This window comes from Lepidothrix coronata, unplaced genomic scaffold (assembly GCF_001604755.1).
Source record: "Lepidothrix coronata isolate B3197 unplaced genomic scaffold, Lepidothrix_coronata-1.0 Scaffold132, whole genome shotgun sequence".
Taxonomy (NCBI): domain Eukaryota; kingdom Metazoa; phylum Chordata; class Aves; order Passeriformes; family Pipridae; genus Lepidothrix; species Lepidothrix coronata.
The window spans coordinates 1,217,196-1,232,249 of NW_016690312.1; the positions used below are offsets into that span (position 1 = coordinate 1,217,196).

The 15,054-nt window shown below is 39.8% G+C and overlaps 1 protein-coding gene across 3 annotated transcripts; it reads right to left on the reverse strand.

The window, feature by feature from the left end:
- Positions 1-1,075: 1,075 nt before the first annotated feature.
- On the reverse strand, positions 1,076-14,708 carry GPATCH1 (G-patch domain containing 1). Of its 3 annotated transcripts, none has more exons than XM_017826951.1 (20): positions 14,611-14,708; positions 13,494-13,628; positions 13,124-13,209; positions 12,541-12,701; positions 12,085-12,182; positions 11,906-11,964; positions 11,343-11,588; positions 10,406-10,553; positions 9,608-9,687; positions 8,338-8,542; positions 7,471-7,755; positions 6,123-6,301; positions 5,686-5,813; positions 5,286-5,419; positions 4,791-4,960; positions 3,958-4,168; positions 3,165-3,272; positions 2,794-2,915; positions 2,157-2,302; positions 1,076-1,388 (listed from the first exon to the last, which is right to left on the reverse strand). In XM_017826951.1, exons 1-20 carry the CDS (start codon positions 14,684-14,686, stop codon positions 1,367-1,369), a joined length of 2,799 nt encoding a protein of 932 aa, XP_017682440.1. In that variant the 5' UTR covers positions 14,687-14,708; the 3' UTR covers positions 1,076-1,366. The 3 variants fall into 3 exon arrangements, with proteins under 3 accessions (XP_017682440.1, XP_017682441.1, XP_017682439.1); XM_017826952.1 differs by having other exon boundaries at positions 3,958-4,165; positions 6,123-6,304; XM_017826950.1 differs by having other exon boundaries at positions 6,123-6,304.
- Between the last annotated feature and the right edge of the window lie 346 nt (positions 14,709-15,054).

The following is a 15,054-nucleotide window of genomic DNA, read 5'->3' on the forward strand; positions in this document are numbered from 1 at the left end:
CAGAGTTCATAATGAACATGACCCAGAGTGTGCCCAGATGGCCAAGAAGGCAAATGGATCCTGGCCTGGCTCAGGAACAGTGTGGCAGCAGGAGCAGGGAGGTGATTCTGCCCCTGGACTGGGCACTGGTGAGGCCACACCTCAAGTGCTGTGTCCAGCTCTGGGCCCTCAGCTCAGGAAGGACATGGAGGGGCTGGAGCAGGTCCAGAGGAGAGCAACGAGGCTGGGGAAGGGACTGGAGCACAAGTGCTGTGAGGAGAGGCTGAGGGAGTGGGTGGGCTCAGCCTGGAGGGGAAGAGGCTCAGGGGAGACTCCTCACTCTCTACAACCACCTGGCAGGAGGGGGGAGCTGGGGGGGCCGGGCTCTGCTTGAAGGCCACCAGCAGTAGGACAAGAGGGCACAGGCTCAAGCTGCCCCAGGGGAGGTTTAGGTTGGGTATTAGGCAGAAATTTTTTACAGAGAGAATGCTCAGCCATTGGAATGGGCTGCCCAGGGAGGGATGGAGTCCCTGTCCCTGGAGGTGTTTAAGGACAGACTGGATGTGGCATCAGTGCCATGGGCTGGGTGACAAAGGTGGGGTTGGGTCACACGTTGGACTCGATGATCTCAGAGGTCCTTCCAACCTTTCTCCGTGGTTCTGTTCTACAATATGACAGCTGGGGATGAAGAGTGGCATAAACAGTTTTCTTTGTAACTACATAAAATAAGGCAGATTTTAATCACAGTATTAATCTTGTAGCACATTAGCCTTAATAATTTGTGTCAAAATGACACAAATGTCCTGCACAGGGCCAGGAGTTGGACTAGATGAGCCTGATGAATCCCTTCTAACTCAGCCTATTCTATGAAAGTTCAGTGGTTTATAGCTGTTACAGTAAATGCTATATACAATTTGGACAGGTAAAAATAACTAAACACAGACAGATACAGCAAAACTGCAACGTGAAATTCTGCATTAGCTTCATTAAAAATACTTGCACCCAATACAAATTTTACATTGCTTTGGTTTTTAACTTCTTAACTCAGACTCTCCAGCACTTTAGAGGTCCTAGGCATATAAGAATATCACCATTCTTTAACAACATTTAAGTTTATTAAAATGCTTTGTTTAATGAATTAAAACAGAGCCTGTGGTATTTCAGATTATGCTGCCCAGAAAGGGGTCTTTTCAATGTTCTATAATCCATACATTTTGAACACATGAAACATCACAAAATAAAACATATGCACATATACTTCTGAAGAAATTCAATATGAATACTGTATCTATAGTGCTTCACATTATACACCACTGATCTACCATCATGGAGGAGATCAAACATTTGAGATCGAGTCACACAGTACTGAGGAAAGCAAGTGGCTTCTTCAATACTGGAGCTGTTTTAATCTAAAAAGGAAAAAGAAAAAGGAAAAGGTCACTCTGAACAGTAACATGCAACATTAAGAACATCTCATTACTTGAGCAGTCTCTTAAATCTTAGTTTAAGAGAGAGATCTGAGTATATGAGATAAAAACATTTTCTCAGTGATGTGAGACATGCAGATGTGAAGATTTCCAAGACAACTGCCTGTACAAAGAAGTCTGTTTTGTGCAAAATGCATAAAACCATATTTTAGCTATTCAGAAATCCAAGCAGTAGTTTGTTTTTTAATAAGAAAACACCAGTACATAACTGACTCTCAGTTGCAAAGGAATGGAAGGCACAGTCCATTCAAATGCCAGTCTTCCCACTGGCACACATCCATTCCACTGCACACCTCGACCCCAACCACTCTGCCATGAGGTCAGATGGATCTATTTGAATTGAATCTTAGCAGACAACGTTGCTTTCAATGTTTCAGGCAAAGAGAAGTAGATAAAGTTATAAAAATATGAATCCCTACCTGCACTTGTTCAATTTGTAATTCCAATTCAAAATCCCATCCAAAAATATCAGTCATCTTTAATGACAATGTCCATTAACTAACAGGGCTCTGTATTTAGTGCCCTTTACCTTAAGAGGCCTCTATCCTAAAACTAATTACCCTCTAGATTAGGATGTCTAACATTTGTAATTTTTCCTCACCAAAGTGAGCAGCATTTAACAACAAATAAATTGATGTTTTAGTTACTCACTGCAAAATTTGCAAGTGTTTAAGTAACCTTTCAGTTTACCTTCTTAGAAGTTCTTTGGGTGACAAGCCTGTGGTATCCATATCACTGAGGCTGTCACTGCTCTCTGTAGTATCTGAGCTGCTGTCTTTTTCTGATTTTTTATTCTTGTGTTTTCCTTTGTTCTTCTGCTTCTTATGTTTCTTTTTCTGTAAAAAGAAGAGAAATAGTCCCTTATCTCCTTGTGAAAGACTTGGATTTTTCTGGATGTCAACAACAGAAAAAAGTTTGACCAAAACAGAACAATTACCAGAGACTCTTTTCCACTACTCAGACTGAGCTAAAGAAAATATAAACCAAGACCCTTCATTTCATCTAAGCACGCAACTCCCTCTAAAATAGAAGTTTCATTATTATTATTTGTATATAAACTAAAAATTATAATGGAGTTCCCAGAACGTGCCTGACACCTCCAGCACACAACATTACCCCACCCACAGTATTGTGTCTGTAGCCACCTTGTGTATATGGAAAAAGCAGCACCATAGTGGGATAACTTCCTGGTTTCAAAACACCCAAGAAATTCTGTTGCTTAAATTCTAGTCCCAGTATATGTATTTCCTGCAACCTGGCATAAATAATAATAAAATTCTGGCTGGTAGATCAAAGAATCAACAGACTGTTTATTTAAATAAAATACCTTTTCTTTTTTGCGTTTATGTTCTTTCTTTGTCTTGTGTTTCTCTCTTGTTTTCCTATGCTTTTCTTTCCTACTAGGCCCAGGAAAGCTTGCTGGCACCACTGTTTGCTGTTGCCAAGCACCTAAAACACAAAGCAAATGAATGAACAGTTAAAAGAAGGACAAAAAAAGTAATTTGATTATTACATTCTGTATTACTTTTAACCTAACACGATAGTTAAAACAAGCAAACAAAACTCCTAAGCTTTAAAATGGAAATGAAATGTCTAAAAATCCTAACTGCAACATCCCTGTTGTAATTAAATGCCTTTGTGTTTAAATTGTGTCATTAAATGTGCAGAATTTACACTCTAAAAGCTCACAGAACCTACCAGAAGAAAAAGCTGGAGGCAACTTTGGTCCAAATTCCTCTGCTGCATCCAGTTCCTGCTTTGTAGACAACGAAGAAGTGCCAGGATCAGCTGCAGCAGCCACACTCTCTATGAAAAAAGCCAAAGAATTCTATACTTGAAAGGCAAATAAGAAAACACTTTTTCCAGGAAGTGTTGAAGAAAGTTAAAGGAGGCTTTCTAAAAATCTTTAAGAAAGCAATCCTGTACCTCTATGGATGCTCTGGTCAACTGGACAGTTGGAATTCTGAAACATGTCAATGTACTGTGGGGTTTTTTTCTCCTTTAAATCAAAGTTTGCCTTTCACACTACACAATTATTAATTAATCAGTGCATTTGTTGGCTGCTATTTTTTAATGCAGAAATATTTTTCCATTACTTAGAATGAATAAAAAACTCCATGAGATGCATAAAGTTAATAAAAGCTAAAAGTTAAATGTTAATAGAACCAATTGTGACAGGAAGTGAACAAAGTATTTCCATTTTAAGTATGCTCTAGCACTAGATGTTTTCTTCCCCCTCACTGTTTAACAAGCATATTCCACAGGGCACTTTGCTTGTAAAATCTACACAAGACAAATGGCAACATAAATAACACTGTAACATGGAAGGCCTTATTCAGTGCTGTATTATTCACATTTTCTACATGCCCAGTCCCACCAATTCCAGATGATCTGCACAAGAGTGCAGTCCTAGAGCATGTGATTCATAAGTTAACCTTTTAAAAGGTATTTATTTTATGTTGCATAAAAATGAACATCCATTAGGTACTACCTTGTACATTAGAGGAAGAACTGTCTGGTTTATCAACTTGCTTGGTGGTTTCTGACTCTGTTACTGAGGTCGTTGGTTGCTGTTCCTCATCACTCTCTTCTTCAGAGGAGGATGATTTTTCATCTGAGGAACTCACAAAGATGGCCTTAAATAAATCCATGGGTGGTCGTTTGCTTTCTTCTTCCTGATCCTTTCCTTCCTTAGCTCCCTGCTAAACAGCAAGAACAAACTGCATTTAAACACTAAAGAAAGTAACAACCTCTCTCTGGTAAGGAACAACTGCAAACGTGCTGGCAGGTATTTACAGATATTTACAGATATCACAACAGCTGTGGAATACACAACCTGGGGAACCAAAACAGTAAAGATGTGAAACGCTGCAAAACTAAGCCAGTGTCCTGTAAATGGGAGTGCAGATTGTGCTACACAGCTGAAAACAGAATTTGTAATATTTGGGGATCTAATTCATTATTTCAAACTTCAATTATATAATACTAAATTTAAGCAAAAGGAAAATATCACCTTCCTCCCAGAATATGGACCCTCCTCCATTCTGCCTGTGAGCAGAGTGAGGGTGACTGAATTTAGTTCCCAGTCTGCTGAACGACATTTTTTCTCCTCTTAAGCTGCTACTTCAAATACAGTCAAACCTGCTGTCCTTGTAAGCTGTAAACATTGTACATCTCAGAGTTATAACCTCAAAATTCTTCAAAGTACAATGTCATGCCTCTGCTCTTGAGTTGGCTCTTGAGCAAACTGGTCTGTATTAAATCAATTCATGTATTATCCAATCTTATTTCTGGGTTGTCAAGGTTCAAACCTTGTAAACTCACCTCAGTGGGAAGAGTTTCACTTGGCCCACTTGCACATTTTTCTGTTGCTGGCACTGGTGGTTGCTGCTGAACATCAGCTTTTGATCTAGCAAGACTAATGAATTCACTGATAGAATCTTTTTTCTCCTTTTCTTTATCTGACATATCCCACCTTGAAGGTTTCTTTGGTTCTAAAACATCCAAAACATTCAAATCAGTTGCATGCCAAATTATCCTGCATTTCACTGTCTGTTTGATTTTAAATTACTCTGCTTCTTCAGTTTGACATTTTTTAAATCTTTCCAATGAATATTCGACCTATAAAAATCTTCTAGGTAAAAGAAATTAGCATTATATCATTAACTTTGGTTTTGATGTCATAGAAGTTTTCTTTCAATTTCTTTATTTAGGGTTTTTAATTAAAAAAAGTTTTGGTTTTTTTTAATTAAAAAAAGATGCCTTTTCTGTACTATTATCTGGTTTATAGCTAAATTAATAAAGTAACAACAAACTTACTGTTGAGGCTGTTATTCTCTTGGCTTTGTTTGTTTGTTGCTTGAGTTGCAGACGTGGTGGGCTCGGGGACAGTTAAGAAATTAAACACAGAATACTTGTCTCTTTTCACTTTTGGTAAACCAACTATGGAAGAACTAGAGGGAAATAAAAATGTTTGTTGGTTATTGCTTTCAACACACAAGAGGCCTCAAATTATCTACAACGAGCTGAAACACCTAGAGCAGTCCCTCAAATGCATGCTGTTTTGTCAGAGGTCACCATGTTCCATGATGCAAATTAAAATACTGGCAGTTCTGTACCACATTATGACACAAGAAGAAAACACCAAGCCAGATTTTCCATCAGCAAATGAAAAACTGAGAATTTTCCAATATAAAACCATAAATATCAATTATCTTACTCAGGGTACGGATCACGAACGTTAAATCTTTTACACAGCAGCTTATCAGGGTGCCACTCAAACTTGTCTCTCGTGAGTTTGCCAAACATCTTCATCTTCACAGCAGTTTCCTTATCATCAAGATCATTCTGAAAAAGTCAAACATTTACAGCTGCTAAGTAAGTCACAACTTACTGAACTATTACTGTTCTAAGACTTAAAATTGAGACAGAAACATAATATTTAAGTGGTGTTTAACAAATCACTATTCTGCATGCAGTGAGTGTTTTCAAAAGGTGGGCAACACCTTTTGATGTCTGAATGTCTGAACACGAAAAGCTGGTTCAACAGAAGGGCAACAAAACAGTGACAAATCTACAGAAGGGTTTTAAAGAAGGAGAAAGTCAGGGTTGAGGCAGCAACTGCAGCTGCAGTGTATCCAGAAGAACAGCAGATACCTCTTGGTCTCGAGGAACTTCAACTTTGTCAACGTCATCTTCATACTTGGCCCGTGTGAACCTGGATGAGAGGGTGGAATTGGAGGATCTGTAGAAGGCAGCTGCCCGGATGAACTCCTCCTGCTCCCTGCCCCGCTCCCATTCCGTCATATTTGGGTCTAAAAAACGCTCCAATGCATCTGCTGTAAGGAGAGAAATGCTCAGCAGAGGTTACAGCTTATGAGCTCCAACACTTCTGAAACAGTAAGATCATAAGCAAACATCCTTGCAAGTATTTAATGAGTATTTAGCTTAAGGACAGTATTAATTCAACTGTGTTAATCCTGGATAAATGGAGGTAGTTTTTCAAGATGGCATTTGCCAAATGCAAAACAGATATTTCAAATAATTTTGTTTGCAAACCTGACTCCTTAGTCACTGCCCTCTAAGGAAGGATCAGAATACTTAATGTGTTTAAAAACAAAAAGTATAATGCAAAGATTTATCAAATAATTAAAACACACAACAGAGTTGACCAAGGAGTAAGCCTGGCTAGGCTTTGGTAACTTTAAGGGGCTTTCTGGTATATAAAGTGCCCACTGATAAATACAGAGTTTGGACACAGGTTTTTATATAAACAATACAGAGCCTGTTTACAGCAGCAGGTTCACTTCTTCTCCCAGAAGGAAGAGGAAATAACACCAGCCAAGCAAACACTCTTACAGGAAAAGAGAACTTTAATCATTCCAGTTATTTAAATATTCCTGCACTTTCATCATTATTACTAAGGAGGCATTTACAGCCATAACAGAGTCATAACTGAGGGTACTCAATTTTACACAGGGAAAATCCCAGTCCTGAACAGAGGAACTTCGGGTTCAAAGCTCAAGTAATCTGTCCCACTGTGATAACCAGAGGAGGCTACTAACCAGGAAATGTTTTTTCATAGAATGAAAAGGACTATTTAAAAAAAGCCAAAAACCAAAAAAACAACCCACAACTAAAATAACAAACCCAGGTTTTCTATCTGTCACTATATGCTTTCCTCCATGACATTTTGCTGGTGCCCATTTTCTTCTTCTCCAATGGCCTCTTTGTACTTAAAAATTTGAAAAACAAACCAACCCCTTTTTGTTTTGTTTTTTTTTTTTTTAAATTTTAAGGCAATCTATATTCACAGGCTGCTGAGGAACTCCCTAGATCTGCTTCAGCTTTTTATGCCTTACAGAAAAATCACAGCACTGAAGAACTCACCTCAAGGCACTGTGGAATTCAGGAAGAGAACTCACAGTGGACATATAATGCATCGGAACCAAAAAAGGAAGGGGGAGAAAAAAAAAAGAAAATAATCAAACAAGAAATATTTTACCTTTTTCTCCTTGTTTAAGACTTTTCACAAAATTTTCATATCTTTTTTGTTTTTCTGGATTTCTTGCAAATGGTTTGAAGTCACTAGAACCAGCATTTGCCAACTGCCCTCCCAACAGCACTTGCCATTTGGGAGAAGCATCCTCTGGGGGGGCTGGCTGGAATCTGTTTTGTGGCTGCTGAGCCACTGGTTTTGCTTTCATTTGTTGTTCAGATGCTTGCTTCACTTCTTTGAGTCTTTCCCTGTCTTTCTCAGACAGATATTCCAAAACAGAAGGAGCTGGACCTAAAGTAGAAAAGAGCAGTAAAAGATAAAAAGAAATGAGAAATTCCTAGAACTATTTCTTCCACTTTAGTGGAGGAAAAAGCCCTATCACTATGGGTAAACAATCAGAGAAAATGCTCTTAAGCAGAAATAAAAAATAGAATTGCAGAGACAACAGATAAAAATTTGGCCACTATTACATCTTTTATGCTATTTACCACATATTTACATATAACTTTATAAAGTTCACTATTGTAGACACAAATGTGAGGCACAGCTACATATTTGAATGTATTTCAGTGAAACCTCATTTTACAGAAAAAATCCTCAGAGTCTCCTACATTCATAAAAGGCCATAGGAAAACCCAACCAAGCACAACAAAACACAATCCAACACATACTTTTTGGCTTTAAAATATTTAAGTAAATGAAAATACAGCCAGCTATGCCAACAATTCAAGTGTTGAGATGAAACCAAGCACTGGAAAGGTATTGCAGCTATGGGAACGAGATTTGGTATGTTTATATTAGAAAATAAGTGTTCAAGGCCAGTTTTTACTGTTACACAAACACAAGCAAAGGTGTGGTCACAGATCTCAGTACCTTTTAGCCCAGTCTCTCCCAGCAGCTCCCTCCTCTGAGCTGCATCCAAAGCATGCCTGCCCTGCTGCCCTGGATCACTCCCGAGCTTCCCGGTGGATTCCTCCAATGCCTTCTGTAAATGGGAGTTTTCTTTGCCAGCTGCTATCACAGGTCGAAAGTAATGAACTGGTCTGTAATTTCGAGGTAGGTGAGGTGGTGGGTAAACCTTTGGGGCCACAGAACAAAAAATGCCACTCAGAGAGAGAGAGACGACTTTGTATTTAACACTTAAAAACGTGCTTCAGAAAAAGGCGGCTCAATCTAAAAACTCCTCCACTTACATCCTAAAAACTCCTCGACTTACATCCCAAAGATTCCTCGACTTACATCCTAAAAACTCCTCAATTTACATACTACAAGCTACCGATTCTTTTAGACCCAGTCAGTAAGCAGCACTGTAATACAAACTCTGGGAACAAACATAGACAATAGGTAATGACTATGAAAGAAGAGGAAAACAAGCACATCAAGCAACAAAAAACTTAAGAGTCTTAATTTGCACTGGTTTTGTTTGAGAAAATGCTCTTGGTATTGCTTTGTTTTTGTTTTTGTTTTTGTTTTAAACTAAAGTCACTTGATTTAATCAATTAATTGTACTACTGAGTACTTGTGTGCTTACTGTATTTTCCCCCATATTCTTCACTCAGGTTGTTACTTCAAAGGTTATCCCTGTGCTCCCTATACAGCCCAATTTCATACACCACACAAATATTCCTCCTTAGAAAGAGGACCATGTCATACAGTTCTGTTTGTCATCCTAATTTATGTGAATATATATGGCATAGATGATACAAACCTGAGAACAGGACTAACAAATAAACCTGCCACCAAAACAGCAAGGTGGACAAAGCACGAGGCCTGATTTTTACAGAGAACTGAATGTTACACCTGAAAGGTCCAGGAGCAGAGGATGCAATTTTTTTATTTTGAAGTCAAATGAAACCATTCCCCCAACTTTATGGCAAATAACAGTACATAGTGTGGGAGGCATTTGTTCAAAGCCAGCACCACAGGCAAAGTTTTAAATTCCTGAAGGAGTCTGACAGATTTTAGGTTTCTGTTGAACAGCCCCCAATGCTGTAATTTTGCTCACTCATCAGTCTTTACTGCTGATCAGAACACTCATTTCTAAGAACAGAAAAAACACAGAGCAGCAGTAAAAGTCCACACAGCTCACATGACTATTTCTTGATGTTATTCTTAATACAAAAAAATATCATTATTTGCTTACCTTGATTGGAATTGATGATTTTGATGCCAAGGAAAAACCATCCAAGATTTTGCCTATATATTTAAATTCTCTTTCAGGCCCTACAAAGTGACCACAGAGCTGGTAAATATTTAAACATGTATGTTAGGCAAAAAGGGGTTTTTTTTCTGAATATTTTCCATTTGTCATGATTTGTTACAGGACATAATTGTAGTTCTTTGTCCTCACTGCCTTTCATTTAAAATTAAGGGATTCTGGATTAGTATTATACAGCTAAAAAACTACTACCAGTGACTGCTGGGAGGTGAACATGGCTTGTAGTGAAGCCACTGTGAACAGCTCACACCATCAGTGCCATTAATGTGCACAATAAACGTGAGCAGACACTCTAGAAATCACTGCAGTATTTCAAGCACTTAAAAGTTGCAGCAGAACCAAAGTGGTCTCAAAATAAAACTTACAAAAATTATTTGAAATACAAAAGTACCACTAAAAAAAAAAAAAATTCCCTTTGCAAGCATGGGGTCACATTTTGTAAACACTGCTCACAGTCACTTGTTTCGTGCAGTGGAACTGAATTCTGCACCCCAGAAAGCAGCAGATGTTTTCACAATATAATCTGGGGGTTTAACCAACACTGGGTTTAGTGGAGGACTTTGGAAATTATTTCTGTATTTGGACACTAAAATACAGAAGGAAGACTAGTTGAAGTTTCAGGTATCAAGGCTGAAAACTAAAATATCTGGCAAATAGAGACTACATTATGCTATTTTTTCCCCCAAATTACACTAGGTGTTTAGATAGACCCACAGTTCTCACTTTTTTTGGATTTATACTGCTTTGGTGCTGTCCAGCCATACAAGCCATCTCCAGGTTCCTCATCTTTTAGAACTGTATCATACTTTGACAGTGTGTCTGTTGCATAAATATCATCGTCTTCTTCCTCTAAAGCTCCCACACCAAAAGCCTGAAATATATTTTAAATACAAATCAAAGCTCAGAAATGTACAAATACTTTAAAGTCACATATCAGAACACATTCACATATGTATCTACTCATCTATATAAAATGTAGAGTATATCTATATATATACATTGGGAAAAATGTACAGTTTCACCCCAAGAAGTGAGGTGGAAAAAAAAAGAACAGCTCACTGATTACAAAAGCAAACATATTCCATTCCCCTGGCAGGCAAGTTTGATGTGTACAGGATGAGGGCAGCAGACTAATTCCACAAAATCACATTTGCAATCTGTCTAAGACCAGGTTAAGTTCTCAAAAGGGGAAAAAAAAATGTCAGTTGGCATGGAAATTAAGCAAGGAGAATTCCCAGAAATGTAAACTGACCGTGCTTCTAGATAAGAACTACAAATAGCACGGAGCAACACAAAACCTCTGGAGCTAACAGATACAGCATTACTGAAAGTAAAACAGACCAAAAAAATGTAAACTAAAAACATACCGAACATAAACGTTCTCTAACCAAAGTAACACAAGACTTTTCTCCATCCAGCTACTCAGAGTCAGGGATTTTGTACAGTTGTCTTTAACAATACTGATAAGTGAAGGCATTTGAAAGTCCTAAGGATTTTTCCACATCTTCAAAACAAGTTTTAAAGAAATCCTACTGTCAACCCACATTTAAGATTTCTTACAATAACCCTTCAATGACAAGGAGCTTTTCACTTAAAAAAACCCAAAATTTATTTACATTTTACTGCACTAATAATAAAATGCATTAAAAATTGTCCTTACCTGACCCGTAATACCCAGTTTTCTTCCTTTACTATGTCTCAGATCCCCAAGTAAATTGCTTGTCTCTTCAGAACCACCTGTGAAAAGATTCAGGTGTTCTCTTCCAGATACACCAAACAAAGCTTGTGAGGGATCCAAACCCTTATAGCCAAGTCCATGGACATTCTCTTTTGGAGTCAAATCTACAGGCATTACATCTTTTGGGGCAAAGGTCACATTCTCTGGCTGGTATTCATCCTCTTCCTCCTTGTACAAAATAAAAGTTTACAGGAGCAAATATGATTAAAAGTGCTGTATGTTGAGCTTTTACACCATTCAGTTAATATGAGCCTGGGAAAGTCTGCAATTCCTAAATTATATATGAACTAAACCTGCTTAAGAAGAAATTTAGTTACACTAAAACCTTTCTTCACATTAAGCACAGTACGTATGAATGCTTTTAAGAAGACTTGAAACTACATTTTAAAATACTTTCAAAGACATTAAAGAAGTTACAGGAGTTTTTCACTGTGTTAACACACATTCTTACATAAGTCAACAAACAACTTTTGCTTGTTTAATACCTCAGAACCCTCGGACAGTCCAGGTGGTAAGGCACAACCATATATTTTCACTGTAGGATCTGTAAGAGACATCAGAGCATCATATTAAATTAATAAAAGAAGGTTTTAAAATTAACTTTCTAATCTGTCTGTGAATGTTAACTTTCTACTAAGGAGCTCAGGAACTTCACTGAACTTACCAGGTTTCTGCCTGCATGGCTTTCTTTTGACTCGTGGTCCAATTCCTTGTCCTTCTTTCCAGCCCATTTTTCGTAACAGTTCAACCCCAACTGTTATTCTAAGAAGAAAACAAAAGGAAACAAACCCCAAAATTACTTCAAACAACACTTTTACTATTTATTGATCAACCAGGTACATATATAACATCTGAACTTCTGCTTTTATACCCCAGCTAAAATCAAATCTGAATGTATCAACATTTTCACACACCCTGCATGCCAAGTTGTAAATGTTTACCTGGTACAGGTCTGCACATTCAAAACAGAAATCCAGGTGGAGGTCACTTAGGAAGTGCAACACTGCAGATCTTCCTGTCTCTTTTGCAGACTACTGTGGTCAAAAGTTACTTTTCTAACCAACACAACACTTCCAAGTAAAAGGAATTGTTTGGCTAATCTTTATGTAAATTCACTTACTTAGAGGGTCCTATTAAATCATCAAATGCAGTGGTTCCTGGAATGGCAGCAACTACTCCTGCAATCTGTCTGGCTTTCTCTTTTATTCTGTCTTTAGTTTTGGATGCAAAATCATCTGTGGTTGTAATATCTTTTGGTGCTATCCCAAATTCACTAAGATCCTGGAAAATACACACAAAATGCAAAAAGAAAATGAAACACCCCTCAAATTCCTACTTACTGTAATACTAAAGGAAAGGGATATGACCTTCATATTGGCTAATTTTCTTCAGTCATTTATACAGTTGTCTTTTGAATAACTTTGAATAGACATGTTTTAAACAGCTTTAGAAGTGTTTGCCTTTTCTGACAAAGTGAAAGGGTTGAGTTCTGGTTTTATTTTTTAATATTGACATTACAGGAGCTTCTTAAGTGAACCTATGAAACAGTCTTTATGACCTAGCACTATAACACTGCATACAAGAAGTACTTTTAAAGTTATTTCAATTTTTGCTATTTAAGTTCTTCAGAAAACTTTACTGCCTGAAAAACCTGCTGTCATGAAAACTATTTACAAAAGTTTTTTATTCCTTTCCAAATTTACCTCTTCATCCATGAAGTCTTCTGGCCCAAGAATGGTTCTGTCTGCTCTCTTCTGCCGTGATGAGACAAAAGCTGAGGGTGTCCATCCTTTAAAGAAGGTAAATATTTAAGTAAGGTATTTAAGGCAGCACAGTATTTGAAAACAATTCAAACATTTCAGCCTTACACCTTAAGGATACACCAAAGGAACATTTGTAAAATTGCAGTCCAAAAACTCAAGAGGAAATAACCTCAGCAACACTGTTCCAGCTATTTACAGTGTAAGGAACAGCAGGGGGGAAAAAATGCTTAACAACAGTTAGTTTGTTTTCACTAACATCAAACTCAAGTACTCAATTTAATGCTTCCCAGAAGACAGAAAAACATCCAACCTTCCTTTGTGCCAACGGTGTTAAAGTAACCAGCAGAAAAGCCACCAGTAAAGGCTCCGTGGAAACGCTGATATCGCCCCTTTGCATCTTTAACAGTCTGTTCTTGCAGAGGAACTGGCTTTTTAATTCGTTCACCTACAACCAAAAACATCAGAGAATAAGACACAACACTGCATGAAGAAGAGACCCTCCACTCCCTCCAGAAGCCATTTCTTTCTTGTAAGTAAGAACTGGATCAAACAGTGGCCACCCTGAAGTAGAAAGCATCAGTTTACATCTGTTTCCACTCCACTATAACTATTTGCATACACTGCTGATGCACACTGTTAAAGGAAAAGCACTGTGTTCACATCAAACCCCTGAACTCTGATAAGTTCTGAGAACAATGTTCTTTTCCTGTGAAAGGACACTTTTAGTTTTTAGGTACGTGAGACCCCTGAGAGGATTTCATCACTGCAGGAACTGCTTGAGAAACTACACACCAGATGTGTCCAAAACTGAAATGAACCACAAAAGCTATAAGCTTTGGCATGAACATTTACACCTTTTAAGCAGCATTTCTTGCATAAAGCTGCACAGACTTGGGACTCACAGCCATAGTTAGTCCTTGGACTAGTGAATATACGAATATATAAGGTGAATATACGAATATAAGTGTAGGACGATCACATCAGCATAACTGCGTGCAGTTGAAGTGTTACACTTGACCTCTATTTTCTTCTCTTTTTTTGAGGCTTAAGGAAAGGACAGAACGAAAGGCTGGCCCCCAGCTCCACGCACAGCAGGGACAGCCCAGCCCAGCCCAGCCCCGCACAGCCGGTGTGGTGCCGGCAGGGCCTTTCCCCGCTCCCCAGGCCGAGCCAGACCTTTCTGCAGGCCAGCACGGCTGCCGCGGCAGGGGGAGGAAGAGGGAGCAGGGGGAGGAAGAGAAGGCAGGGGAGGCAGGGGAGGTGGGTCTGCGCGGGGCCCACACGCCACAGCTCCCACAGCCAAGGCCGCAGGACCTCCGGCCGCGAACCGGCCCGGGCGGCGCGGGCCCTGCGGGACAGCAGCGCTTCCCGCGGGGTCGCTCCGCAGCGCTCGCCACAAGGCCTGGAGGGGCAGGGAGGGTCCTTACCCTCCTGCAGGGGCTGCAGCGCGGCTCCGTAGCTCACCAGGTCCTCCTCCTCCTCGCTGTCGCTGCCCGCCGCCATCTTGCCCGACGGTGGCCGCGCGGGGCACGGCGGCGTCACGTGCGGGGGGCGGAGCCACCGGGAACCCCATCCTGGGAACACCGGGAACGCCATCCCGGGAATCCCATCCCCGAGAACTCCAACCAGGGATTCCCATCCCCGGGAACCGTCTTCGGGAATCCCAGCCAGGGATCCCCATCCGCAGTATCCCCATCCAGGGATTCCCGTCCGCGGGAATCCCATCGCCGGGACCGCCATCCCCGGCACCCCCCAACCCCGGGACCGCCACCGCTGGGATCCTCGTGCCCGGCACTCCTCTACTCCGGGACCGCCGGGATCCCCCAACCCTGGGGATTCCCATCCCCGAAACCCCTCAGCGCCCCGGAGCC

Coding starts and splice junctions, on each gene's coding strand:
- GPATCH1 (XM_017826950.1), bottom strand. CDS start 14,686: ATGGCGGCGGGCAGCGACAGCGAGGAGGAGGAGGACCTGGTGAGCTAC. Junction 11,965..12,084: donor GCCATGCAGGCAGAAACCTG/GTAAGTTCAGTG, acceptor TGTCTCTTACAG/ATCCTACAGTGAAAATATAT. Junction 3,273..3,957: donor TTCTTCCTCTAATGTACAAG/GTAGTACCTAAT, acceptor CTTTTTTCATAG/AGAGTGTGGCTGCTGCAGCT.